At 37.3% G+C, this 23,356-nt stretch overlaps 13 protein-coding genes across 13 annotated transcripts, besides 2 other annotated features; 5 read left to right on the forward strand and 8 right to left on the reverse strand.

Moving 5' to 3' along the window:
- The first annotated feature begins 435 nt into the window (after positions 1–435).
- Positions 436–1,585, forward strand: BEWA_018110 (60S ribosomal protein L7a, putative). Its single transcript, XM_004828577.1, has 2 exons — positions 436–516; positions 762–1,585. Exon 2 carries the CDS (start codon positions 762–764, stop codon positions 1,569–1,571), a length of 810 nt encoding a protein of 269 aa, XP_004828634.1. The 5' UTR covers positions 436–516; the 3' UTR covers positions 1,572–1,585.
- Positions 476–498: a sequence feature (AT_rich).
- Positions 1,586–2,288: 703 nt separating the features above from the next.
- BEWA_018120 (hypothetical protein) lies at positions 2,289–3,478 on the reverse strand (the record flags this gene model as incomplete). The annotated part of the gene is made up of 3 exons (XM_004828578.1): positions 2,289–3,041; positions 3,076–3,163; positions 3,200–3,478. The coding sequence occupies 3 exons, from the start codon at positions 3,476–3,478 to the stop codon at positions 2,890–2,892; spliced, it is 519 nt and encodes a 172-aa protein (XP_004828635.1). The 3' UTR covers positions 2,289–2,889.
- Positions 3,479–3,807: 329 nt separating this feature from the next.
- On the forward strand, positions 3,808–5,742 carry BEWA_018130 (hypothetical protein; the record flags this gene model as incomplete). The annotated part of the gene is made up of 5 exons (XM_004828579.1): positions 3,808–4,046; positions 4,094–4,288; positions 4,326–4,614; positions 4,650–4,861; positions 4,896–5,742. The coding sequence occupies 5 exons, from the start codon at positions 3,808–3,810 to the stop codon at positions 5,740–5,742; spliced, it is 1,782 nt and encodes a 593-aa protein (XP_004828636.1).
- A 972-nt stretch (positions 5,743–6,714) lies between these two features.
- Positions 6,715–8,217, forward strand: BEWA_018140 (hypothetical protein; the record flags this gene model as incomplete). Its single annotated transcript, XM_004828580.1, has 1 exon — positions 6,715–8,217. One exon carries the CDS (start codon positions 6,715–6,717, stop codon positions 8,215–8,217), a length of 1,503 nt encoding a protein of 500 aa, XP_004828637.1.
- Positions 8,218–8,364: 147 nt separating this feature from the next.
- BEWA_018150 (protein arginine N-methyltransferase, putative) lies at positions 8,365–9,573 on the forward strand (the record flags this gene model as incomplete). The annotated part of the gene is made up of 4 exons (XM_004828581.1): positions 8,365–8,916; positions 8,957–9,034; positions 9,067–9,198; positions 9,235–9,573. The coding sequence occupies 4 exons, from the start codon at positions 8,365–8,367 to the stop codon at positions 9,571–9,573; spliced, it is 1,101 nt and encodes a 366-aa protein (XP_004828638.1).
- A 55-nt stretch (positions 9,574–9,628) lies between these two features.
- BEWA_018160 (60S ribosomal protein L21e, putative) lies at positions 9,629–10,364 on the reverse strand. Its single transcript, XM_004828582.1, has 2 exons — positions 10,288–10,364; positions 9,629–10,128 (listed from the first exon to the last, which is right to left on the reverse strand). The coding sequence occupies exon 2, from the start codon at positions 10,126–10,128 to the stop codon at positions 9,646–9,648; it is 483 nt and encodes a 160-aa protein (XP_004828639.1). The 5' UTR covers positions 10,288–10,364; the 3' UTR covers positions 9,629–9,645.
- Positions 10,161–10,183: a sequence feature (AT_rich).
- A 219-nt stretch (positions 10,365–10,583) lies between the features above and the next one.
- Positions 10,584–11,284, reverse strand: BEWA_018170 (transcription factor btf3, putative). The gene has a single exon (XM_004828583.1). It carries the CDS (start codon positions 11,089–11,091, stop codon positions 10,606–10,608), a length of 486 nt encoding a protein of 161 aa, XP_004828640.1. The 5' UTR covers positions 11,092–11,284; the 3' UTR covers positions 10,584–10,605.
- A 73-nt stretch (positions 11,285–11,357) lies between these two features.
- BEWA_018180 (hypothetical protein) lies at positions 11,358–12,692 on the forward strand (the record flags this gene model as incomplete). Its single annotated transcript, XM_004828584.1, has 3 exons — positions 11,358–11,937; positions 11,976–12,095; positions 12,210–12,692. The coding sequence occupies exons 1-3, from the start codon at positions 11,626–11,628 to the stop codon at positions 12,690–12,692; spliced, it is 915 nt and encodes a 304-aa protein (XP_004828641.1). The 5' UTR covers positions 11,358–11,625.
- Positions 12,693–12,711: 19 nt separating this feature from the next.
- On the reverse strand, positions 12,712–13,805 carry BEWA_018190 (60S ribosomal protein L10, putative). Its single transcript, XM_004828585.1, has 2 exons — positions 13,245–13,805; positions 12,712–13,189 (listed from the first exon to the last, which is right to left on the reverse strand). Exons 1-2 carry the CDS (start codon positions 13,464–13,466, stop codon positions 12,725–12,727), a joined length of 687 nt encoding a protein of 228 aa, XP_004828642.1. The 5' UTR covers positions 13,467–13,805; the 3' UTR covers positions 12,712–12,724.
- A 132-nt stretch (positions 13,806–13,937) lies between these two features.
- BEWA_018200 (50S ribosomal protein L24, putative) lies at positions 13,938–14,926 on the reverse strand. Its single transcript, XM_004828586.1, has 5 exons — positions 14,607–14,926; positions 14,461–14,567; positions 14,359–14,426; positions 14,247–14,323; positions 13,938–14,210 (listed from the first exon to the last, which is right to left on the reverse strand). The coding sequence occupies exons 1-5, from the start codon at positions 14,883–14,885 to the stop codon at positions 14,106–14,108; spliced, it is 636 nt and encodes a 211-aa protein (XP_004828643.1). The 5' UTR covers positions 14,886–14,926; the 3' UTR covers positions 13,938–14,105.
- A 469-nt stretch (positions 14,927–15,395) lies between these two features.
- On the reverse strand, positions 15,396–17,702 carry BEWA_018210 (replication factor-A protein 1, putative; the record flags this gene model as incomplete). Its single annotated transcript, XM_004828587.1, has 8 exons — positions 15,396–15,584; positions 15,620–15,893; positions 15,929–16,127; positions 16,187–16,303; positions 16,338–16,479; positions 16,515–17,238; positions 17,279–17,416; positions 17,545–17,702. The coding sequence occupies 8 exons, from the start codon at positions 17,700–17,702 to the stop codon at positions 15,396–15,398; spliced, it is 1,941 nt and encodes a 646-aa protein (XP_004828644.1).
- Positions 17,703–17,783: 81 nt separating this feature from the next.
- Positions 17,784–19,414, reverse strand: BEWA_018220 (DnaJ domain containing protein; the record flags this gene model as incomplete). The annotated part of the gene is made up of 6 exons (XM_004828588.1): positions 18,982–19,414; positions 18,852–18,940; positions 18,669–18,808; positions 18,583–18,630; positions 18,449–18,548; positions 17,784–18,412 (listed from the first exon to the last, which is right to left on the reverse strand). The coding sequence occupies exons 1-6, from the start codon at positions 19,347–19,349 to the stop codon at positions 17,784–17,786; spliced, it is 1,374 nt and encodes a 457-aa protein (XP_004828645.1). The 5' UTR covers positions 19,350–19,414.
- A 1,533-nt stretch (positions 19,415–20,947) lies between these two features.
- On the reverse strand, positions 20,948–22,421 carry BEWA_018230 (Papain family cysteine protease family member protein; the record flags this gene model as incomplete). The annotated part of the gene is made up of 2 exons (XM_004828589.1): positions 20,948–21,786; positions 21,821–22,421. The coding sequence occupies 2 exons, from the start codon at positions 22,419–22,421 to the stop codon at positions 20,948–20,950; spliced, it is 1,440 nt and encodes a 479-aa protein (XP_004828646.1).
- Between the last annotated feature and the right edge of the window lie 935 nt (positions 22,422–23,356).

Genomic DNA, 23,356 nt, shown 5'->3' on the forward strand with positions numbered 1-23,356 from the left:
TTACACATCATTCAGACCGTAACAGAAGGCAGAAATGATCCTATGTGAAATACATTATACCATTCCAATGCTAATATGGGTATCTCAAAGGTCATTGGCACCAACATGATTACCATATATTTGGACTCTCCGATAGAAACTGGCAAAATCATTTTGAGAAACGGTTATATATATTTGTAGATTGTACGGATATCATGCCTAATACATGTGTAAACAGATTTTAGGTCCCTCAAGTGAAAGTGGACGGGACTGGTTCCAAAAATTGCTCCGGTATTACAGTATATTTGCATCATGGCTCTTTAGCTAAAAAAGACGCTAGGCACTTCCAAAAACATCATATACATATCAATTTTATGACACCAGCTAGACTGATACACCTGTCTTCCCCATAATTTGAAAATGGATCCCAGAACAGTACAACAGCCTAAGGAATCTAGTGTATTATTTTAGTCCTGTCTTAAACTACAATCGTATCTTATATTTTTAATTATTTATATTGGAAAGTATCAGTACAAGGTACGTTTTGAATCAGATGGAAATGTGATGTTTATGTGTGTTTCTACGTCTAATTTCTTGTCTTTGCGGTACTTGTGGTTTTGTTTTCACCTTTCCATGTTATATAATCCTAATTTGCGTTGAATTAAGCGTATTGGTGTTTATACCATACCTGGTTTTCGTCCTTTCATGGATGCTCCGCTAGCCCTACTTTATCCTTCGTCCATTTGTCACTCACCTTTATATTTTTCATAAGATATTTTTAGATGGTCAGTTCCGGTATTAAAAAGGGCAAGAAGCAACCTGCTCCTGCGCCGTTGCTTGGTGCGGGTAAGCCTGTGGATGCAAAAGATCCTAATTTTGAAAAAGCACCACGTGACTTTGGGATAGGTCGTGCCATAAGACCTAGAGTTAATCTTTCTCGTTATGTCCGTTGGCCCAAATACATTAGGGTGCAGCGTCAACGCAGAGTCTTATTGCAGAGGCTTAAGATTCCCCCAGCCATAAATCAGTTTAACTACACAATCGATAAAAGTCAGGCTGTTCAGTTGTTGAGATTGTTGAGCAAATATAAACCAGAGACAAAGAAGGAGAAAGCTGCCAGATTATTGAAGGATGCTGAGGCTATTGCATCTGGAGCTGAGGTTTCGAGCTCTAAGAAGCCTTTTCTCTTGAAGAGTGGCTTGAACCATGTCACAAATCTTGTTGAATACAAGAAAGCAAAGTTGGTTGTTATTGCTCACGATGTCGATCCCTTGGAACTAGTGCTTTGGCTTCCTGCCTTATGTAGAAAGAAGGAGGTTCCCTACTGCATTATCAAGGGAAAGAGTAGGTTGGGTAAGCTTGTTCATCAGAAGACTGCCTCGGTTGTCGCAATAGACAGTGTAAGAAAGGAGGATCAGGCTGAATTTGACACTATGGTTAAGACCTTTACCGCCATGTTTAATGATAATGTGGACTTGAGAAGGAGATGGGGAGGACACATTATGGGTATTAAATCCCAGCATCTACAGGCTAAAAAGGAGGCTTTGATCGCTATGGAAAATGCCAAGAAATTGGGGCTTGCTTATAAGTAAAGTTTTGTAACATCAGCACGGTGTATATACTTATGTATTCTTCAGATCTGTGAGTGATGATAAATACAGACCTGTTCCGATTTTTATGCGGAAATTTTGCAATCTGATTTATACATTTACTTGGAGTTGTAGCTGTCATCTGCCATGGGAATGATGTTTATTACTACAGGCATCGTTTCTGCCAAACGCAGCTAATATTAACGTCTCTTAGGAACCATTTTGTCCTGGCAATTATGGGCCGATATTGACTACATACAGCTCTACTCTGTGATGAAACATTTGTTTTTCCATCTTTCGGGTCTGAAAGTTGATGATAACACGTTTCTGATCTACATGTGTTGCATGGAAAAGCAGGTCATACCATTTATTTGGTGTTTCCTCGTTGTACATGCATATAAAAATTTGGGGGTTAGTTTGGTTCTCTTTAATTATAAAGATTGCCTCGTTCCCCCCTCGTACAGCCATTTAATTACAGTGTTCAGGAATGTCTTGGACAATCATTTGGATTCGGGGTTCTGGTTATCTTTATGGGAAGTTATTTCGCGACATAACTGATGTTTTAAGTGCAACTTGATCTTTGGTATGTTACCTTGTCATTCATGCACTCGTGTCATCCATATCTATTTGATGCGCACCTTAACAATTACATTTCTCTGTTCGTAGTTTGTTTTACCTTTCTCTGCGTTTACTGTCTGTCTATTTTGTATGTTCTATATCCCGCTTTTGATGATGATAAGCCTGGTCCGTGTTTCTGATTAGTGAAGAAATATACAGGATACTGACTTAGTACATGATGACAAAAACTGGCACCAGATCCTAACTAAATTGAGGATTCAACAGTTTTTTTACTGATCTTACTATGAATATGTATTAGTCTATGATTATCGGCATATTACGTTGGTTTGTCGCTGACCTTAGAATGTGTAAAAATTATTCTACTGCGTCATGCGCTGCAATGTGCATATTCTATGAGTCTTGTTCTTTGACAATTGTAGAGGTGATGATATTAAAAATAACTTTCGTTCTTCTGAGGCTCTCAGTGCGGAAAACATGGAGACCTGATCTGATATTCTACAATGTTCTAGTGGTTGCATCTAGTTAAATACAATATGGTATCTACTATAAGTGCGACGAGAGATACTCCTATTCCTATTGTGGCTTTCTGTAGGGTGTGTATTGTTTTGTTTAGTACTTACGTAGAGGGTATTTTTAACTCCTAAAGAGCCAGAGATTGAGTAAGCTCCCAAGAATGTTAGTGCCACCCCTAATATGGTGTTAGTTCCGGAGCTGTATGTTATTGTTGGTATTTGTGAAAGGCCTACATTATTGGCGGTTTAAATTCGTGCAGATTTGTCTTGGAAGAAAATGCTTCTCTTATATCCTTCGTTTGGCGTTGGTATTCTAGCTCTTGTGCGATTCTTTTGCTAGTTGCGATATCATATCCGTGTTCCACTTTTGGGAATTTACGGTCTAAAGATTAAGTATTTGTGGCACTGTCACTAACGGGTAATCCTAGTATTTCTCAGTATTTTTGAGAGCTCAAACTTTTGAATTTTGGCCTGTTCTTTTTCCATGGCACCATATGCAGCTACCTAATTTTTGGTTATATGTAGCGGTGTGTGTTTTACCAGAGAAATGAATGCGTCAAGGTGTATGTCGCTGTCCGCTAGCATTTGTGTTGCCACATTCGATAGGTTATCATTATGTAAGTCGTGATCATCCCTATGACTTAGATTCTTTCCGCCGCGTTTTGCGCTCTTTGATCTGCGGTAAGGAGAATTACGTCCCGCACACTCCTTTTTATTACTATCCAAAAATGCCTTCCGTACTCTAACAAACTCTACCAGAAATTCAGTGACAGCTTCTGTCTTGGCAAAATAGGCAGCTGATCTCTTTGTGTAAGTCATTGCAAAGCGAAATGTGGTCTTTCTTGATTACGCTGTATAACTGTTAGCATTGATTCTAGTGTGCGAGGTCTTTTATAATAATCTTCCATACCAAGTTGTCTTGTCCACGGAGACGTGTAATTTGTATTTTGATGATATATGCATAATACAAGTTTTGTTTAGTTAACGGGAGGCAAACTACATAATTACCCACGATGTGTTAGGATTGATCAATGCCGTATGCGTTAATGTGGGTATTTTATTTCTCTAAGTTTCATCTGGCGGTAATCTGCCTCTAAAATTATCTATTAGGTTAATGAGACTATGGTTTAGTGGTATAATTTTGTCTAATGGTTTACGAATCCACAGCTTGGTATTCCTACACGCAATTTTGTGATATTTTCCACCGTTTTTCTGATAAGAATGAATATTTATCTATCTTGTTTAATATAGAACTATGGATGTTGCGCGGGCAAGTCCCCGCAGCAATACAGGGCACATATTCGCTACTAAACGCTATAATATGCGATAATGATGAATCGTTATCTTCACATACAAAATCTTGCATATATTCTATGTCTATAATCAGGTATGAATGGGATCCATGACTCGTGCAACTATAATATGAATTCTCAGGGCTGTAAACCTGTTATTAGACCAGGAACAGAATTCCCTATATGCAAAAAGTATGCTTCTAATGGCAAAAAGGGCTAATTTACCTGAAAGTGTTATTAAATGTCGACACAAATCTTCTCACAGCGAGATTCCAGATATAGACACTCTGCGAATTGTTGCCAAGGAAGCTATAAACTATCTTTACAAAAAATACTGGTATATTTCCCTATATCATATCCATGTATTTGCGTAGGATATGCCAATTTGACATGATTGCCTCTAAAACGAATGATAAGAGTTCTGATACACATTGGCTATTTGCAATATACACTCTCTGCTATCTCACCATATCTAGCAAAACCGGGGGTTTAAACAGAAACATCAACGGTGAATGCAATTATACTCCTAACAAATACGTACCATGGAAGATAAAATCTAATGTCGAAGATATGAGAATCGAAACTATTCTCACTGACTGTATGAAGATTCTCAGTATATACGCCAGAAGAAGATATTTATCTATAAGCAGGAAGCTTGAACCGGTAATATACGTCTGTTAGGAATATAAATTATGTAGGCTAAAAAAATGGTACATGGCTACGACAAGGCATTTATTGAACTGATATATTTAATATCCAGAAAGGTGTTAAATGGATGTATCTACGAAGATTTTTTCATTTCCATATTTGTAGAATTCATATTCGCAAACTACAGACCTTCTAGATCGCACTTGTTTTTTCTTGTTCTTTTCCACACAGTATCAAGACTCTCCTTTAACTTTACCATAAAGTAAGAATCTATTAAACAAAATATTCGGTTTCAGGTTGGTAATGCGGATGTTAGGTGTAATTTGTGAAACATCTCGTTCTCGAGCATTCCAAGACGCGAACACATCGGAACGCGTAGAGTCGTATTTTCGGGTACTAGAAGATTACAAATTTAAAAATAGTTTTAATGATGAAAGACATATAAATACAAGAAATGTGAAACGAAGAGTTTTTGAGTGGCTAATGGTATTGGCAGAATACGGAAAATCCATTACAACCGGACGATCATTTCCCTATCATTCAATTTACACAAAAATTTGTAGATTTTTAAGTAAAAAGGAATATAAAAAAATGATAGCATATGAATTCACTGGTCTAACAAAAATTCTGAGGTCAATACAGCTGCTGATTCCCTATGCCTCATCCAAAGTGAACAAAATCCCAGGTGAATTAGCTACTTGGGAAAAGGACAAAATATCGCATATTATGAATGTAGTACGTCCCTCTGGGAACACAAAATATAGGTCCGCACCAACGATGACCATTCATACCACAAGGGAAGAAATTATGCTAGAGATAGAAGGTAAAACTGAGGAAATTGATAATGAAATCAACAAAATACTGGCTCCTGGGATATTATGGAAGGGTGGTGAATGGAAAACTACACAGACCTATCCACTATACGGACCAAACGAAGTGGACATGCACGACAGAATCACGTCTACTGTCAAACTCATAAGAGAAGAGAACCTAAAATCAAAAGGATACAATAAGAACGCATGGGAAATGCCACTTAGAACACACCGTGTGGACAGAAACTCAGAATCTGCTAAAGATGAAAGACATAGAATTGCGTCAGAACTCAACTCCATAATCTCACATATAACCAACCCAGATAGGTAGCACGAGTCATTAGTAGCCTTTTCCTTCCTAGGATATGTGGTATATAGTGAAAAATCCTGCTTTCAACCCGCTAAGTGATGGAGCAAAAGACAATCCGCTTTAGCGTATTCACGCGAAAGGAACCAGACGATTCGGGGGATTTCCCAATTTAATGCAAGTTAGCAATCATCCCAAAAAATGAAACACGTTTACAACGCGGAAATGCAATATTTGTCACGTAATTCAACGGCAAGCCTCATTTACTCCCCCATATGCGTCGATTGCTCACGATCTTTAATCCCTTTAAACTCCACTCACGTAAGTATTCTAGAAATCTTAGATACTTTTCACTCACGCATAATTTAGTTTAATGTTGCATTTATACATTTGTGCTCATTTGTTCTCAGTCATGAATCATCTTTTTAATGTCTCTTCAATTTAAAGAATCTTCGTAATTATCACAATTGTGAAATTAATAGTTGTTTTACATGTTTACAAAAGATTTTGTTTGACATATGAATGTTCACTTTAAACAAAATTTTTCTGTCTGAGGGTTCATTTTTCATTACGATCCTTTGTTAGTACGTTTCATTAGTACCATTCTCTCAATCAATTGCTAATGATATAATTTGTAACACTCTCACCATTTTAAAGGCTATTTGAACAATAAAATGGAAATAGATACATTCAAACTCAATTATGTTCGTTTATTTTTGTCTATATTTCATAATCGTCAGAAAATGACAGCAATGCAGCACACAGTATTTTGTTAATTTGTACGTCCCATCATTGGATAATCGGCTTGTATTTTGTACTTTGGAGTGGATTGTTAATATTTAAGCTATTCTTTGTTTGCTAGTCTGCATTCAATGGGATTATTCATTGAAAAGTTTAATAGTAGTTCTTAACTCGGAATCTCCGCGTTTCTCTCTCAACCTTTAATACTTTTGATTTTTAAAAGATTTGGTCTTGGTTTTATTTTTAGGCGTCAAAATGAATTCAAACAACTATTTACATACGTGGCTCGATAAGGAGATATTGCCGGACAAAGAGAGGCTTGGGTCATCCTTTTTGACATTCTCTGCAAATGAGGTTAATGACAATATGTTCCGCAACTGGTATGAATCGGGAAATCTTCCAAGATCGTGTGACTCTAGCTACTCGAGTATCAGTAATTCACAAGATAATCAGGAGTTTTTTGGTACTAACAACTATTCCAGGGATCTTATAAGGCGTGAGGCCTCGGTTATTTCAGGTAGCGATGACGTTTGGAGAAATCCTTTCGAGTCTGGTTTGAATGATTCCTTAGATACTCACCACGAAACCGTCTCACATAAAGATAGCCTTGGTGATTGCTTGAATAATTACTTCTTGAAAACCCTGGAACACTTTTCTAGTCCTTATAATTCCTACAATCCCAATCCGTTTTCATCTGATCGGGATGGCGTTGATGTTTATTCCAGCCTAGCTCCGGAGCATGATACGCCGGCCGGTCCACAAAATCATATGAATCTTGAATTTAGATCGGGAAACGTGGAAAGTAATCGTCTTGTTCTCAGCGGTAAAGACGTGTGTACATTCAACGTGGATAGCTTTCGTGTCGCATTGGAAGGTCAGGAAGTGTTGAACGGTACTTATACCCTCCCTTCTGGAGAGAGTACGTTCAAGGATTCACTGGACAGCATACTGTCTATGGACAATGTTTACACCATCAGAAATAGTGATGGTATAGATAGTAAGTATGGTACGGAACATGACTACGAAGGGGGCTTTGATCACGATCTAATCTATAATGGTGTCAGGGACGTTGTCTCTAGGTCTGGTCTGGAAGATGATTCTGAGGGATGGGATCTGCTTATGAAGAGACTTTTTGTTTCTGCTAGCAATGCTGTAAAACCGGTTAATGATCTGGATCCCAGGAATTACTCTGTCACTCATAGATCTTTTGATGACCCCTTTTATCTCAAGAATCGTAGAGCATTCAGTTCTTCGTCTATAAACTCCAGTGTTAATGGATACAAATCTGTTGGATTCAATGCCCGACCCCCCTCTGAATATGTTTACGGTTCTTCTGATGGTGAGGGTTTTGGAGGTTCTTCGGTTGAGTATTCATCTGGTAACGAGAGTTCTGGCGGAAATAGCAAGATTTCGACTAATGTTGGATCCGTTTCTGAGACCTGCACTAACTTGCCAAGTGATCCAAATTTGGGTTTTAAAAAGACATCTTTGTGTAAGTATTGGCAGAGAGGGATATGTGCGAATGAGGACTGCAATTTTGCACATGGAAAGAAAGAGTTAAGATCTACTATCGGTGTTTGGAGAACCACAATATGTCATCACTGGAAAAGTGGAATATGCCGTGTTGGTAAAGATTGTAGACACGCTCATGGTGAAGAAGAGTTGCAACCGAAGAATATTCCCGTTAATGTTCTCAAGAACAAGCTCCTTAACTCTACGAGGAAGTATGAATACATGAGGAAGAAGAAAACCTACTAGGCCTTTATTTACATACGTATAGTTGTCAATTTGTGTGTAACAGGAATTTTTCCCGTTATCTTAACTTGTACGCCTCATCCGTGTTTGTGGGAACTCAGTTTGATTCGTATTCATGCTTCACATTATATTTTCGTGAATATAGCGAAAATGTGCGCTAATTTACAGGGTAGTGATGCGGATGTGCTGTCAAGTTTTTTTGAAGAGTGGCCCAAATTTGATGCACAGGTTGGCCAAAGTTCGTACCCTCAAAAGACTGAAAAGGATGTCTATTTTAGCTCATATGAATACATTGGGATCCATGAAGAGATGATTAAAGATTCTGTTAGAACTGGTAATAGCGATATTAGCGTATTGTACAAATATTTCACAGGGTTATACTATAAAGCCATAATAGACAACCAAGAATTGTTTAAAGATAAGGTTGTTATGGATGTTGGATGTGGAACTGGGATCTTATCCATGTTTTGCGCGAAAGCGGGAGCTAAAAGGGTGTATGCCATTGATTATAGCAATATAATCCAATTAGCCAAAAATATCACAAAGACAAACGGATTTTCCGATAAAATTATCTATATACAGAATAAGGTGGAGGATGTTCAAGAAATTACGGAGAAAGTTGATATCATCGTTAGCGAATGGATGGGCTACTTCCTCCTATATGAAAACATGCTTGCATCTGTGCTTTACGCTAGAGACAAGGTTCTTTTCTACAATTATATTGAATATATTGTATATACAGTGGCTGAAGTCAGGAGGCTTGATATTTCCGGACAAAGCTAGACTATTTATAGCAGGAATCGAAGATGCAGAATTCAAAGTATGTCTGTGCACATCTAAATTTCAATACAGAGTGAAAAATTTGATGGATGGGAAGCTACATATGGCCTTGATTTTTCACTCATGAAGAATCACTTAATAGAGGAGGCCCTAGTCGATGTTGTAGACGAAAAAAGTATAACAACAAATGCGTTCTGTATCCTGGTATCCTATAGAAATCCATATACTTTATCCCTTCAGGACCTCGATCTGATGACATGTGTCCCAGACGACACAGATTTCTGTTCGAGCTTTTCCCTGGTCGCACAAAGGAAGGACTATGTTCATGCCTTCGTATTTTGGTTCGACGTTACATTCCGCGCCTGTAAAAAACCTCTAACCCTTACAACAAGTCCAAGAAGTAAATATACACACTGGAAACAAACAGTATTTTACATTGAGGACAATATCGCCGTAAATATCAATGACGAAATAAGTGGCATGATTGCAGTAAGGAAGAATTCCAAGAATCCTAGGGATGTCGATGTCAAAATCGGATACCAATTGAATGGTTCTTCATCCATACTAGCATATAAGTAATGTAGATAAGGCCCCAAGAAATATGAGCTGTCATTACTATCGCATTAAATAAACAATGAAACGTCTAAAAGCTTAATACTTTTCCACGAATGGAACTGGGTCCATGGTAATTATAGATTCTGGCTCTAGGGTTACAAGGTATCCAGGAGCAACCGGCTTTGGCTCTCTCTTGAGCTTTAGTTTCTTCCCCTCTAATTTAGCCTCCCTACGTAAAGCATCATTGGTAGCAACTCTCTTGAGGAACTCCTCCCTACACCTACTCTTCCTTACGTGCTCAATGTGAACGTTTATCCTCTTCAAGAGCTCCTTTCCACGAACAACCTTCTTAACCATAATTCCTAGAGCCCTTGGGGCGACATTGTAGACAACCCCTGTTCTACCATGGTAGAAGGAGTATGGCATACCCTTATGAACAGAGGAGTCACAAATTATATCAACGTAATCGCCGACCTTGTAATTCTGTAGGTATCTGCCAACGGAAGGCATACCATGGCGACGGAAGGGCTTTGCGAACTTATCGCGGGTTCTAGCGCGCTTACCATACGAGTGTGGCATCTGTAAATAGGATATTAATCAACGAGATCAGCAAAAAATAATTAAATAAAAATATGTCACTATACAAATTGATACGTAGAGGGCTGAAAGCAAGTATAAACCCTCACAATAAACGAAGCAAAATGGCAAAGGTCAAGTACGCCATGAAAAAAATCTAACCTTGTGGAAGATAAAATTAAAACAGCTCTAACAATCGAATTGAAATACGATAGACCTAAATGTTGGCGATAACAACTGAGGCCCAGATTACCAAAATCCTGAGACGAGCATGGGGATCGACAGAAACCCATCCCCATCCATCTCAACACATCTCCATGGTCGGATTCCTAGGGCTAAAAATATACCAAAACTTGGGAAAACTATAGTATACCCTCTCCATAAAGCCGTGATGCGTACCTCACAAACAGGAACACCTCGCGACACAAGCGCCATGAACCAAATACTAGTAGACATATAACACATACTTATAATTAAGCATCAGTCTTCAGATTTCTCCTTAAGACTGACATCGTCAAATACTTCAACCAACTTTGGTATGTCAGCAGTATCATCCGCAGGTGTGCTATCTGCTGCAGCCTTTGAAATGTCGATTCCAGCAGCGGAAAGCTGCTGTAATATCTCAGGGAGAGTAATTTCTCTCTCTTCACCAACTCCAGTAACAACATATGTGTTGGCATTTGGCGCAGTCTGCACCTTTGGATTGCTGAAGGATATTATATGACCATCTTCCTTCAACATCTGCACCTCCTCGATACCTGGGATGTTTGCCGCTCCAATAGAGCGCAAAGTAAATTGCAACCGCTTATCGTCACCTATAGCCTTACTAGTCTTCTTTACCTTCCTTCTAGCAGTTCCTTTTCCACCAGTTTGAGTTCCAGATACACCCAGACGAGCACGTAGCTTCTCACGAGCTGCGAGCATTTCTGGTGTAACATAATCAGCAGAAGCTACCGCATCCATCATCTTATACCTTATTTTAAATTCCTACATAAACTTTATAAAGTAAGGTCTTATCCCAAATTAAAACAAAACGTACTAAAGAGCTAAAACATCCCTAATAACACAAGATAGACCAAACCGATAGTTATAAATAAAAGTAATTAAAATGTCGATTGCTCAACAAAGCTGCTACGATACAAACTTATTATAACAGCCCGTGCGAACTTGCGACCTCTCCATGGAATCTAATGGGGCAGTCATACTCCCAGTAAAACCTTTATAGAAACTGAGGATAAATCATTTATAACGTCTAAATATCTTCGTTTGTCTCAGACTGCACGTTACACACTTGAGTGGTTTCTATGGATGATGTACTATCTTATTTATCCTCCGAAACACCATCATATAATATTGCTGGATTGCCCTTCTTGTCATAAGTAGCAGTGTTTATAAGGTATCCATAAAACCCGTCCGATTTCCGGCATTTTCAGATATTTTGTTCCAGTGTGTTTATGCGGGAATCCCATTGTAATGTGTTTGTACTCTTCATCTTAGGTAATGTGTCTAAGCAGCACCGCAGACGAAAATGTCAAGTTGACCAAGATATGGAAAGAAGTAATAGACCCTTTAACTCGCTCGATATACTTTTGGAATGTAGAAACCGGTGAAACAACATGGAAGATACCTGATGAAACTATTCCAGGTTCCCATTTAAAGCAAAATACCGGTTCATTAGGTATATGTACTAATGATTCACAAAGCAAAGTTTCCAAAAGAAGAAATCGTGTTGATCAATTTTTTGGAGAAATCAACTTTATCTGTAGGACTTGTGACTCATACCCTGAAAATGAAACGCCCTCAATTCATGAGGTAGTAACAAAAACATTCCTTATAACCTTTATTTCCAGATTGAAGAACTGATCCAAAATTCACTTGGTAGCGTAGAAACTATCCTCAATCTATCTACCCCTAACACTAAAACCCGTAATAAATTTGACTCCGTAAAACACACCCTCATCGAGTACCATGTAAGATACAATGTTTATGTCCATAAAGTCTCCTTTGTATGAATATGTTTTACATATATGGCTTTTTAAGTATGTAAAATGCCTTGTTCTGTGTTTAATACACAATATGTATAGAATATTTTGAAAAAATACGGGTGTCTGGATGTACGTTTTGTTGAAGAAATTGTAAAAAATAAGGAAGAAATCGAAAGAACGGTGGAAAATATCAAGGGCTTATATACGGGAAGTTGTGACATTGTTAACGATTACCAAGTCTACGTTAAAAAGGAGAAACAAAATATCCACAAGAAGAAATGGCTTGATTTTGCCAAGACTAAACTAAAAGGAAACGGCAGCTTGCAATTTTTGGGCAATTTACGCACAGATACAAACCCAAATGTAGTTAAAAAAACAAAAGAAAACAAGAATCAACTAAAAAAGAACTATAGAATAAAGGCTATACACGAAAGGTGGAATAAAGCTACTGGAGCCATAGATGAAATGATTCCTCCAAGAACATCCACACCAATTCACAATCCACGAGACGAAGAAAGAAACCCAAACCTAGTACCGATAACAACTCCCTGGTGGGAGCATATTAGCGAAAATAACCCTTAAAATGTATACTTATATATGAAGACTATATGCTGTTAGTTTGGAGAAACAATTGCATCATCAAGAGGGAGATGCATATCTGCAGCATTTGGGAAGATTTTGGAAAGGGGTCCGTGCGAAGAAATCCACTTCACATGAACTCCCTTATTTTCAAGCCTTCCGTCAGACTGATACTTGAGGTATTCCTCCTTTGAAAAGGGCGTAAATCCCCATTTATTAGAAACGAAGATCTTCTGACGACCGGGGAACTTGTACTTTGCCCTTCTAAGTGCTTCAACCGCCTTTGGAACGAGGTGCTCCCTAGTTCTAATTGACATTAAAATCTGACCAATGTTAACTCTTGCCACAACACCGGTAGGCTTTCCGAAAGCCCTTCTCATTCCTGTCTGAAGTCTATCAGCACCGGCGCATGAAAGCATTTTGTTAATACGAAGTACATGGAATGGGTGAACCCTCACCCTAATATGGAAAGATTCCTTACCACCGGACTTTACCATGAACTAAAATTTATTATAAGCATGTGATTACGTGGGAATCGTAATGTAGACAACTAACCTTGTTTGCGCAAATACGAGCAGCCTCAAGGGCCTCGGATGAAATCTGTTCATATTCACCGGAAACAATGTGGACAACACACGGAAAATCATCCACATCGGCGCCCTTAAGACCCATATCATAAATCCTGATCTTTGGGTCAGGAACACCCCTGCAAAAGCGAGACTTGGGGTAGGGTTTGTTCTTGCAATATCTATAACACCTAGCTGGTCTTCTTCCCATTTTTTATAAATATCCTTAGAATATGCTGTGACAACTTAGAAATCTGACCAATATCAGTAAAAGTGATAAAATATACCACTACCTAAAGCAGAAATATGTTAATGGAAGTGTGCGTAGATGGTAGATGAAAACGTCCTTGTAAAGCCACCGTAGAGCAGACAAAATCAAGTATAGAACGAACAAGAATATAGAGTGTGGCGGCAGAAACTTAATTATAAATCAAAATATGGACAGAAAGTAACAGGCAAAAACACTAACATCCCCATAAACGTATTATAAAATGTAAAAACAAACCTTATAAAGATATTGTTAAATCAACTCTAGTATTCTATCTCCAGGAATCTGCTACCACCGAAAATGAGAATGGGGTGACTGGCGGACCCACGGAGTATAGCGGAGTAAACATACAAAGTTAAAAATTTCGGACTTTGGTAATATTTATGTCAATGTTACGGTGTGATCCGGTAACTTAAGAAGATTTTATGTGTGAATAGATGAAAGGGCTGTTCATCAAAACATCCGGACAAACCCTAAAATTCGCCTATTTTCCGCACTAGTATTGTGATAACTTTGAAAAGCCTATTAAATGTTGATTCCAAACATTTGTATCTCTTGTGTTGTAATATCGAACTGTCTGAATCATTTTTTGTCCGCTAATCTCGATTCTATCCGTTTGTCCTTTATTAGTCTTGCAAATTTTGTTAACAAATTGAAATTTTCATAGTCCTTGTTCAAATATATATCCTAAGTGTCAATGATCATTGGTTTGTCTGGACTAACCCTTGTAGGGGTTCTGCGCTTTGGCGGCTTTTGGTATTGACTCTGACTAACTTTTACAGGTTCTGGAACAGATGAACCTGAAGAAATTTAAACATAATAAATGCGTTCCTACCAGATAGCTTGCAAATCCGTACGCATTCCCCGTTCATCATATACCTACGCTTGACAATCGTCGGTTTCCTGTAGTATAATGTTTGCAAAAGCATATACTTACTTTGCGACTGGATCTACCATAGCGATGTTAGTTATGTGTATGGGCATTTCTTGCGTGATGAGGCTTTGCCGTTTACCATCAAAGTTTGGGTTCCAAAATACTTCACGCTATCAAATCGTAAGTTCATTGAAGTATAAGGAACATACCATGTTACAATTCTCCACTATTGCTTGGTTTTTCTTGTGAAAAATCCTCAGTATGACACCTTGCCTATCTTTGTCCTGCCCATGCAGAACCTGTACTAAGTCTCCAACCTGCATATTTAAGCATTTTGCTAGGTCAATCTTTCTTGGCTGTCCTTTCTCAGTGAGTCGCCCGGGAATAGAATTATACCTTGAAAAATGGAGAAAGTGTGATCTTGAAGGGATTCTGCGATTTTTGGTCAATTGTATGGATTGACGTTGTGCTACTAAATACTTTGCCATTTATTGTCACATGTTGAAATCTAAGTTTAATCTGTGAGGCCATGTGTAAATACTAAGTAACATACTACCCGATCTACTTAGTTACTTTCATCTGTGCGATATGACACTAATAATGGCAAATTAACGTATATATGACGTCCAAATGCCTATCTCTGAAGTTTAGAGGTACTCCTATATAAATACAAAGAATAGTTTAAACATAAGATCTACAGACTCCTCAAAGTCATCCTTAACTGTATCGTGTCTATCTATATATGTATACATACTCATTTCTGGGTATTAAGAAGGATGGGATTCACTATGGCACTAGTCCGACACAAATCTCATCTGATACGCATACCCTAGAGCAACTGTTAGAATCAAGTCCCCGAGTAAAAAACTTGTTCGGAGATTTGCAGTAAACATACAGAGTAATGCGTATAGGTTGGCATTATTAAGATATTAACAACGGTTCAATACCACAAAAATTCAAACAATAGAAGCATTTGAATAAGACAATGATATAAAAATTTATGAGGCCATGAGCTTCTTGATACCTTTAATTCGGTCATTTATTACAAACTTTATATCCCGGTGTAAGGGCGTAGCCTTGATGATTTTCTGTGATTGATTTAGATTTATGTGTGGAAAACTCACGTATTTGATCTTTGGCTCGTCCATGAAGTTCTCTACGGTGGCCTTTATTTTAAAAACGAACTCCTAAAAGGTTAATATAGAACAAAATTGAGACGAACTGAAAGTCTTGCCTCTTCAAAGAGGTTAGAAAAGTTTCTTCCATTGGCATCCACCCCTCCCTTTTCGGCCAAAGTGACCGCTTCGAAAGCTTTTACTCCATTCATTATACTCTCTCCAACACCAGTGAAGGCCGTAACCCAAAGATGAGATGTACCATCGACAATTTTCAATGTCAACATGTACAAGTGTATCGGAGACGAACTGCTGTTACAACGTGTGCAGTTCCATCTATCTCCTTCATTCACCATCCTTTTACGACAACCGGGGCAAGCGCTAGACAAGTAATAATATCAGAACTATGAACTTACGGCCAAGAAAAGCTATTGTCCCTAAGAATTTCAATTAACGCTCTAGTTGTGAAAACCATTCCATTCGAATCAATGGCTAAAAACAAAGTTAAAACTGTATCGAACTTACACTTGAACTGCAGTGCCTGATTTGTAGCTGATACAATATGTGATAATGTACATAACTCATTAAATGGACTATCAATTATTCTTTTTCCTTCTGATTCAACGCTGACAGTGTGAGAGTTCTAAAAGTTAATACAAAAATAGAGTTAAAACTAACGTTAGTCCACCATTTCCGTAATTCAAGGGCCTCTGGGATAACAGGTTCAATGGTTATCTGAGTGGAGCCTTGAGCATCCAATTTTTTACCTTGCCAGCTGTTAACTTTTACCCCTGTAAAAATGTTGTTATTAGAACATAATATTACCTTTTAAACAGATAACGGGGTGCGAATCTGACCCTTTACCATTTAGTGCCTGGGTTTTATTTCCCCAAAGAGTTAAACAAATAGTTGTTCTCGTTGAATCCACTATAAATACATCTTTTTTCTCAATGACATTTCCCGTTCCCTAAACATAAATATTTGTGTAGCTCTCACTATAACCTTTTGCTGAATTGACTGCGAATCATTGGTTTTTACCACAACACCAATGACATCTATTGATTCACCAATTTTAATGTCGTCAAGCTGATTAAGGGGTGTAAATGTGCAGCAAATTGAGGGTATTTTATCATCGTTTTGAAACAATTGGATGTGTGAATTTTCATCCAAAATCATTTCACACGAATGTTTTAGAGCATTAAACCTCTTATTAGCAGGTTTGAGCTGACCACCGCTTATAGAGTACACCTGTCCCTCTTCTAAAAATGAATACCATTTTGTGACTGCTTCTCCAAAAAATATAGCCCTGATCTCCCCGTGAGCATCACATAAATCTGCTGAAAAAAGTTGGCTTTCTCCTCTTTGGTTATTGAACTTGCGAATCTCCGTTTTGTAAACAACCCTTGCATGTATAAGCCACTTTGGTGTGTACAAAGTTAAATCTGTGATTTTAACCGGTGATATATCCGTCTTTTTCCCTGCACCTTTGGAAGAATCATAGGGACCTGAAACTGCTTTTACAGTTCTTGGCTGTTCCTGAGGCTTTCTAATGGGTCCAGATGATGGCATAACAAGCTTCTCTTGTTTCATATCATGTATGTTCTGAGGATCCTGAGGCACAGCCAGCTTTGGGTGATAAACAAGTGCAGGTATTAGGTGTCCAATTAAGTGTCTGTAATCCCCTGGAATTATGGTAATTCTTGTCAATACAATCAAGTAACGAGATCTAAAAGGCATATGATTGAGACATAGTGAATAATTCTAACTTTGTAGGTGCGATTTTATATTGAGTGAAACTAATAACTTTTCCAACTAATTGGCGATCGCCATCGATCGTAGGTGGTACCAACGCTAGACATGTGTGCTTAAACTCAACTGGAACAGAACCATCCAGTGTTTCGATCCTGTTATACAGATGTTAACGTTTGTGCAATATAATGGGCGTGATAATAGTATTCCAGGGTCGGGAATGAACCAAAAGGTACACATCAAATACAAAGCAAATAAAAATACTATAAAATTTTAAACTTACAAGTATTTGTTGTCGGCAATACATGATTGTTGAAGACAAAGAAGCTTAATAGGATTGGGAGTCTCATGGACCTCCTGAAAATACTGCTCATTTGCTTTGCCTACTGACTCTGCCAACGTAGAAAAAAAATCACGCGACAAACAGCGCGGTAATGACATTTTAACTGTACAGAGTTCATATATGCAATGTAAGGCACTACATTATCGTAAACACCATTGCGAGCGATATCTAGTGTGTGACTACTTTTTGTTGCAAACGACACGTTTCCACCATTTTTTGGATTCCTCATCTGAAGAAGTGTCATAATCTGCCTTGGTTTCTTTGGATGTTTCCTTATCGAACTCGTGAATGATCTCCTTCTGTCTAGGGGTCAAGGATCCAGGAAGCTTTAATTCAAAATGTACAATTAGATTTCCATTATTCCTGCTATCGATTTTAGGTGGCCCTCTGTTCTTTAGAGTTTTTATAAAAAATGGCTGAGAGTTAGGTGATAACGACATATCCATGGAACCATCGAGGGTGGGTATTGAAATGGTGCCGCCAAGTAAACACTGTTTTAAAGATATTGGTACATTCACGTGAATATCATCGTCAATCCACTTAAACGTGTGATGTGGTTGTATGTTGATGTTGACAAATAAGTGTCCATTTTTACCTCCTCTTACACCCACATGGCCCTGATTTGGGATCCTCATTTGCATTCCATTCCTCACTCCAGCAGGTAAATCAATGTTCACAGTCTTTGTTTGTGCTCTGTCACCTGAGCCCCCGCAAGCTCTGCATGGATATGGCACAATCTGACCGCTCCCGTTGCAAGTCCTACATGGAACACCTATGATTATAGGTCCTCTTTCCATTCGTTGCACACCTACAAAATTAAAATTGTTAGATGATAGTCCCTAACCTGTTCCATTACATACTTTACAAACATCGACAGATGTGCCAGGCTGTCTTCCTAAGCCTTGGCAATCAGTACAAGAAACACGAGCAGGTACAGATATATTCTGTAAAAATGTTAAGAGTCGTATGTATGATTACCTTCGTACATCCTCTTATAGCTTCCATGAAGCTTATTGTTATTTCAGTCTGTTAAAGCATAGTGTAAAAAATATATGTTATATTACCTGGATATCTTCCCCTCTTACTGACCCTGTAAAAGACGTGTTTGCTCCGTTTCCAGATGCCATCCTTGAAAACATCTCAGCGAAATCGGTAAACATGAATGAAGAGTCACCAAAGCCACTAAATCCGCCAAATCCACCAGCTACAGTAAATATTTGGGATACCCTGTGGATAAATCAGCATACCTGAGGGGTCAAAACCAGCGTCGTCGGACTGCATACCAGTTTGATCGTACATTTTACGCTTCTTAGGATCGGAAAGGAGTTCATATGCGCTAAAAATATGATTTTGTTGACTTATTAATTCCAGAAATACCTAGTAATTTGAGCCATCTTTTGTTTAGCGTCCGGGGATGGGTTCAAATCCGGATGATACTTTTTGGCCAGTTCTCTAAATTTACGCTTTATCTCGTCATTCGTTGCATTTCTACTAACACCCAAAACGCTATATGGGTCTTTGTTTTGTCTAATATTTGACATATGTATAAATTTTCTATGCAAGTGATAAATATTACAACATTTACAGCTTCTTTCATAGGTAGAAGATAGATTGTATGTAAAACCAATAACATTTTTGATTCCTTTGAATGGTATATCGGAATTTACTGATTTGTGAAACGCTCTCCTCGAAATAGCGAAAAGGCCATTCGATAGAAAAGAATTCCACAATACGTTATGCATCATAATAACGATATTATATACATATTTAAAATTAAGCGATTATGAGAATCGGTTTATGTGGAATAACCTGAATTCCATAGGATATATGAACCCAACCCAAAACTCTAATGGAAAGAGGAATGCAGAGTTTTCTGTGTTCTAGAATAAGTAATGTACTATGTTGTGAAATTGGTGTTAATATGGAAGCTAGGCTCTGGGTATGGTGAAACAAATAGAATACAAACATCGGAAATTTTAGCGATACTGAATATAATTGTCTATATGAAATGTGTTGGATCTAATATTTAATTACATTCGCCTCAAATGCGACGATAATATGACATAATTGTGTGTAAAAATGATCTATAGGTTATAATACAGTTTGGAACGCGCTGTCCCTTTATAAACGGTCACTATCAAGTATACATCACAGTTTTTCAACACTATCCCATAACTTTGGATACTTCATATCTTTTGGATAAGGGGTTATAGATATGCTTTTTAAATCTGTGTTAATTACGCCAAAGTAAATATAAAGTGCCAATACTACCACAAGAAGAATTGCCAAAAAGCCAAATAGTATAGCAAGCTTTGTCGAAATTTTCCGTTTTCCTGAGAAACTTGTATTGCTTCTGACACTTTGTTGCCTCCTTAATGTGAGTTTTCTGGAGCTGGATCTTTGTCCGCTACGCAACCTGTATGGGTTGTACCCCTCTCTGTATGAATCCATCCTAATTGTTTAACGATTGACAAAAGTTTATACAGTTCAACGTGTTAAATTTATGCTTGTGAATGCTATATGGTCTTTTGGTATGTGTCTCTATCTCCGATATTTTCCAACGATAATGTTTTGAGGTGTTGCCAGATATAATGTTCTAATAAGTTGTTGCTAATATATCTGTACATAGATTTCCTTACCTGACTAAATCTTTGTAAGTACACTATATGCTGATTTCCAGATGTGCAAATTCTGTGTTATAAGATACTAGTCTAAAAAGATTAAGATTCGGTTAAAGTTGAGGAAATAATTGATCAATTATTACAGTAATAACTAATTATGCTGTCTCGCTCTAAACATTTGTCTAGTATATATATACTTGCAAATTATCACCAACTTAAGTCTTGTTTTATGTCTCAATCTTAGTGTAGCGTTCTGAGTCATGTCCCTACCATATTTAGATTTCAAAATTCACCCTTATACAAATGAGCACCCTCCACTCTTTTGTATCCAGATTTATCTCTACCATATAATGGTAATATTATTGGTATAAAATATCTTTGCTATTCATCATGGAATCTAATTAAACTGCCCTATGTTTTTGGGGTCTTCAGGTTTTCTAGTAGCAGCGATTCTTGTGATCCTAATTTTACTTGGACTGGCACCTTGCTATCTACAAAGAATGCTTATAGTCTCTGTTGTACTTACGCCTTTGAATATGTACTCAATAACTATACCAATAAACAGTATTAAATTTTTAAGCTCTAGGAAGGATATCTATAATTACATCATGTTAATAGAGTGATATGGAACATTAAAATGCAATTTGGATGACCGCTAATGTCATTTTTCTTGAAATTTCTTCTTCGTTCCGAAAGGCTACAACACCCATAAAATGCGTTGTCTAGGTGGCCTTTGGATTGGCTTCCAACCCATAGGCATAAGACCTTATTGAGCAATAATATTCCTTATTTACCACTTCATCTACCATTTTGAAAAAACCACTTTCTCCCCAACCACTTCCCCAAGAGTTCTTGATAATCCAATATTTTGTTTTATGATTTATATCATATCCATAACCTACAATAACTATTGAATGTGAAATTTTACCTTTGCACGAGCCATCAAATATACCTTCACCATAAAATAAAAAATCCCTACTTATTGTAAATGAAGCAACGATTGGACCATGTTTAAGCAAGTGTTCTCTTATATCCGCATTTTTAAGCTTTTTAATATTATTTTTCTGCACTCTGTGCTGGCATTTTTTAGATTCACAATTGCCTTTCATACCTTTATACGGATATTCACCTTCTTTACAAAGTAAATTTGCACTAGCATATAACATTGCATGGTAAAGACTGCCTCCTGTACAACTATATTTTGAGGAAGTACAATCAAGTAGCTGTTGTGAACTAAAAGTCTCATTGCTCTTATCCCCAATGGAATAGAACATTGAAACAGCATCAGCCGCTGATATTGCCCAGCATGACCCACAAGTTCCTTGGTCTATCGCTCCTTTAACTATTCCATGGTTTCTCCAATCAAATATTTCTTCTGGCCCTTTAGCTTTATACCCTGTTCTTTTAGAAGTGAATCGGAGCATATTATATTCATATGTTGAAGACCCATTTGAAACTATATCGTTCGACCGCCCTTTGAAGATGCTACTAAATCCCTCGATTTCATCTTGAGATTCGTCGGAATGGCCAGTATATATCATTGTGTACATTTTGTCTTTTCCTGTAAATGTTTGTTATATAATAGATGAACTTACTGGCATTATGTGTCTCTATATGTATCTTATTACTACGAAAGTTGTAGTATCTCCTTCTAAATTCTTTTCTATTTCTGTAACGAACATCGACCAATGAGAGAAATCTTTTATATACTAGGATAGTATCCAACTCTAGGTTAACATCGATATTTATGTCATTATTAACCAATACTGTGGCTATAGAAGTAATTTCCCACTGCATAATTCCTACTATTTTTCTCTGGTTGTCTATACATGCATAATGCCAACCATTTTGTTGACAAGCGTTAAAGTTTCCAGGTATGATTTTTATTTTTTGGGAGTTTATATGAGCAGTCAGTAGTTCTACATATTCGTCTCGAATTTCTTCTCTTTGTGCATCTAAGTCTGTTATATCAGAGTCATTTATTACGGTTCTTGTTTCACGGTCCAAAGACTTTCTATAGTAGTATTCATTTACGACTGCGTACCCCAAAGTTGCAGAAAACAATAAGCATGCAACTATAACTATTATAGTTCTTCCTGTAGAATCTTCTTTGCGGCGTTTTTTCACAGGAGAGTTATCAGGTTTGTCAAATTTGATTATTATACTCTCAGAAGTGAATATTCTCTTGTGATCCATGATGAAGGATCTCCTTGTGGTTTTATATCTGAAGAAATGATACTGTAGTATAACTCTCGTAGTAGGAAAGAATTCGGTTTCTTTTTGGTACAAAATAAAACATATTTAGGAAACTACGTAAAACATTATGGATGTTTAAACTGTAGTACTACGGAAGCATTTTGAAATAAAACACGAATTAGGCAGCCGATACAGTTCCAAATGTCTTATCTGACATCATTTTAAATATTTTGCTCTAAAATACTTGGAATTCTGGTTGGGATTATTATAACAAATTTGCAAGTACAGAATTTACTTGTGCCAGATCTCTAAAAGAGATGGATCTATAATGCGTTAAGCACGAATAATCCGTCAAATCAATGTTTAATCACATTAATTGGTGGCATATCTAGATTTTCGGCTAATACCATAGTAGCTACTTGTCTCTATGGTGTATTTTTCTAGCACTAAAAAACTGGAGACAAGTGCACATACTATTTGGTCTAACACCTTAAAGTCTCAGGGATCCAATCGAACCATATAATGTAAAGAAAAAGTCATTCACTTTAACATACGGTCTCATTTCTTGGTATTATACCAATAAACTGGAGAAAATTATATATAAGGTTATATTAACATAAATGTATAGATGTAAATCGCGTACTTAAAGGTTATATATTCTATGTATAATGTCAGAACGAATAAAACCGCAAATTTGAATGAAACAGACCATATTGGTTATATATATGGTTCTTTATCTATTTATAGATGATTTTACCATATGTTTCAATATTTACAATGATGACATATATACACATAAGTTTACTGAGGTACACACAACCCTACAGTTCGATCCGATTAAGATATGTCAACAAACACTAGTATAAAGATTATGGGAAAATTTAGAAGGTATGGCGCTCCTAAATGTTAGAACAAAATGTAAGTTTACATATTTG

The sequence above is a fragment of the Theileria equi genome, chromosome 1, assembly GCF_000342415.1.
Source record: "Theileria equi strain WA chromosome 1, complete sequence".
Classification (NCBI taxonomy): Eukaryota; Apicomplexa; class Aconoidasida; order Piroplasmida; family Theileriidae; genus Theileria; species Theileria equi.

Excerpts from the sequence above, each read along its gene's own strand:
- BEWA_018170 (XM_004828583.1), bottom strand. The coding sequence starts at position 11,091 with ATGATGGATGCGGTAGCTTCTGCTGATTATGTTACACCAGAAATGCTC.
- BEWA_018160 (XM_004828582.1), bottom strand. The coding sequence starts at position 10,128 with ATGCCACACTCGTATGGTAAGCGCGCTAGAACCCGCGATAAGTTCGCA.
- BEWA_018190 (XM_004828585.1), bottom strand. The coding sequence starts at position 13,466 with ATGGGAAGAAGACCAGCTAGGTGTTATAGATATTGCAAGAACAAACCC. Across the intron at positions 13,190-13,244 it reads CTCGTATTTGCGCAAACAAG|TTCATGGTAAAGTCCGGTGG; the intron begins GTTAGTTGTCTA and ends AATAAATTTTAG.
- BEWA_018110 (XM_004828577.1), top strand. The coding sequence starts at position 762 with ATGGTCAGTTCCGGTATTAAAAAGGGCAAGAAGCAACCTGCTCCTGCG.
- BEWA_018200 (XM_004828586.1), bottom strand. The coding sequence starts at position 14,885 with ATGGCAAAGTATTTAGTAGCACAACGTCAATCCATACAATTGACCAAA. Across the intron at positions 14,568-14,606 it reads TAGTGGAGAATTGTAACATG|CGTGAAGTATTTTGGAACCC; the intron begins GTATGTTCCTTA and ends ACGATTTGATAG. Across the intron at positions 14,324-14,358 it reads ACGGATTTGCAAGCTATCTG|GTTCATCTGTTCCAGAACCT; the intron begins GTAGGAACGCAT and ends AAATTTCTTCAG.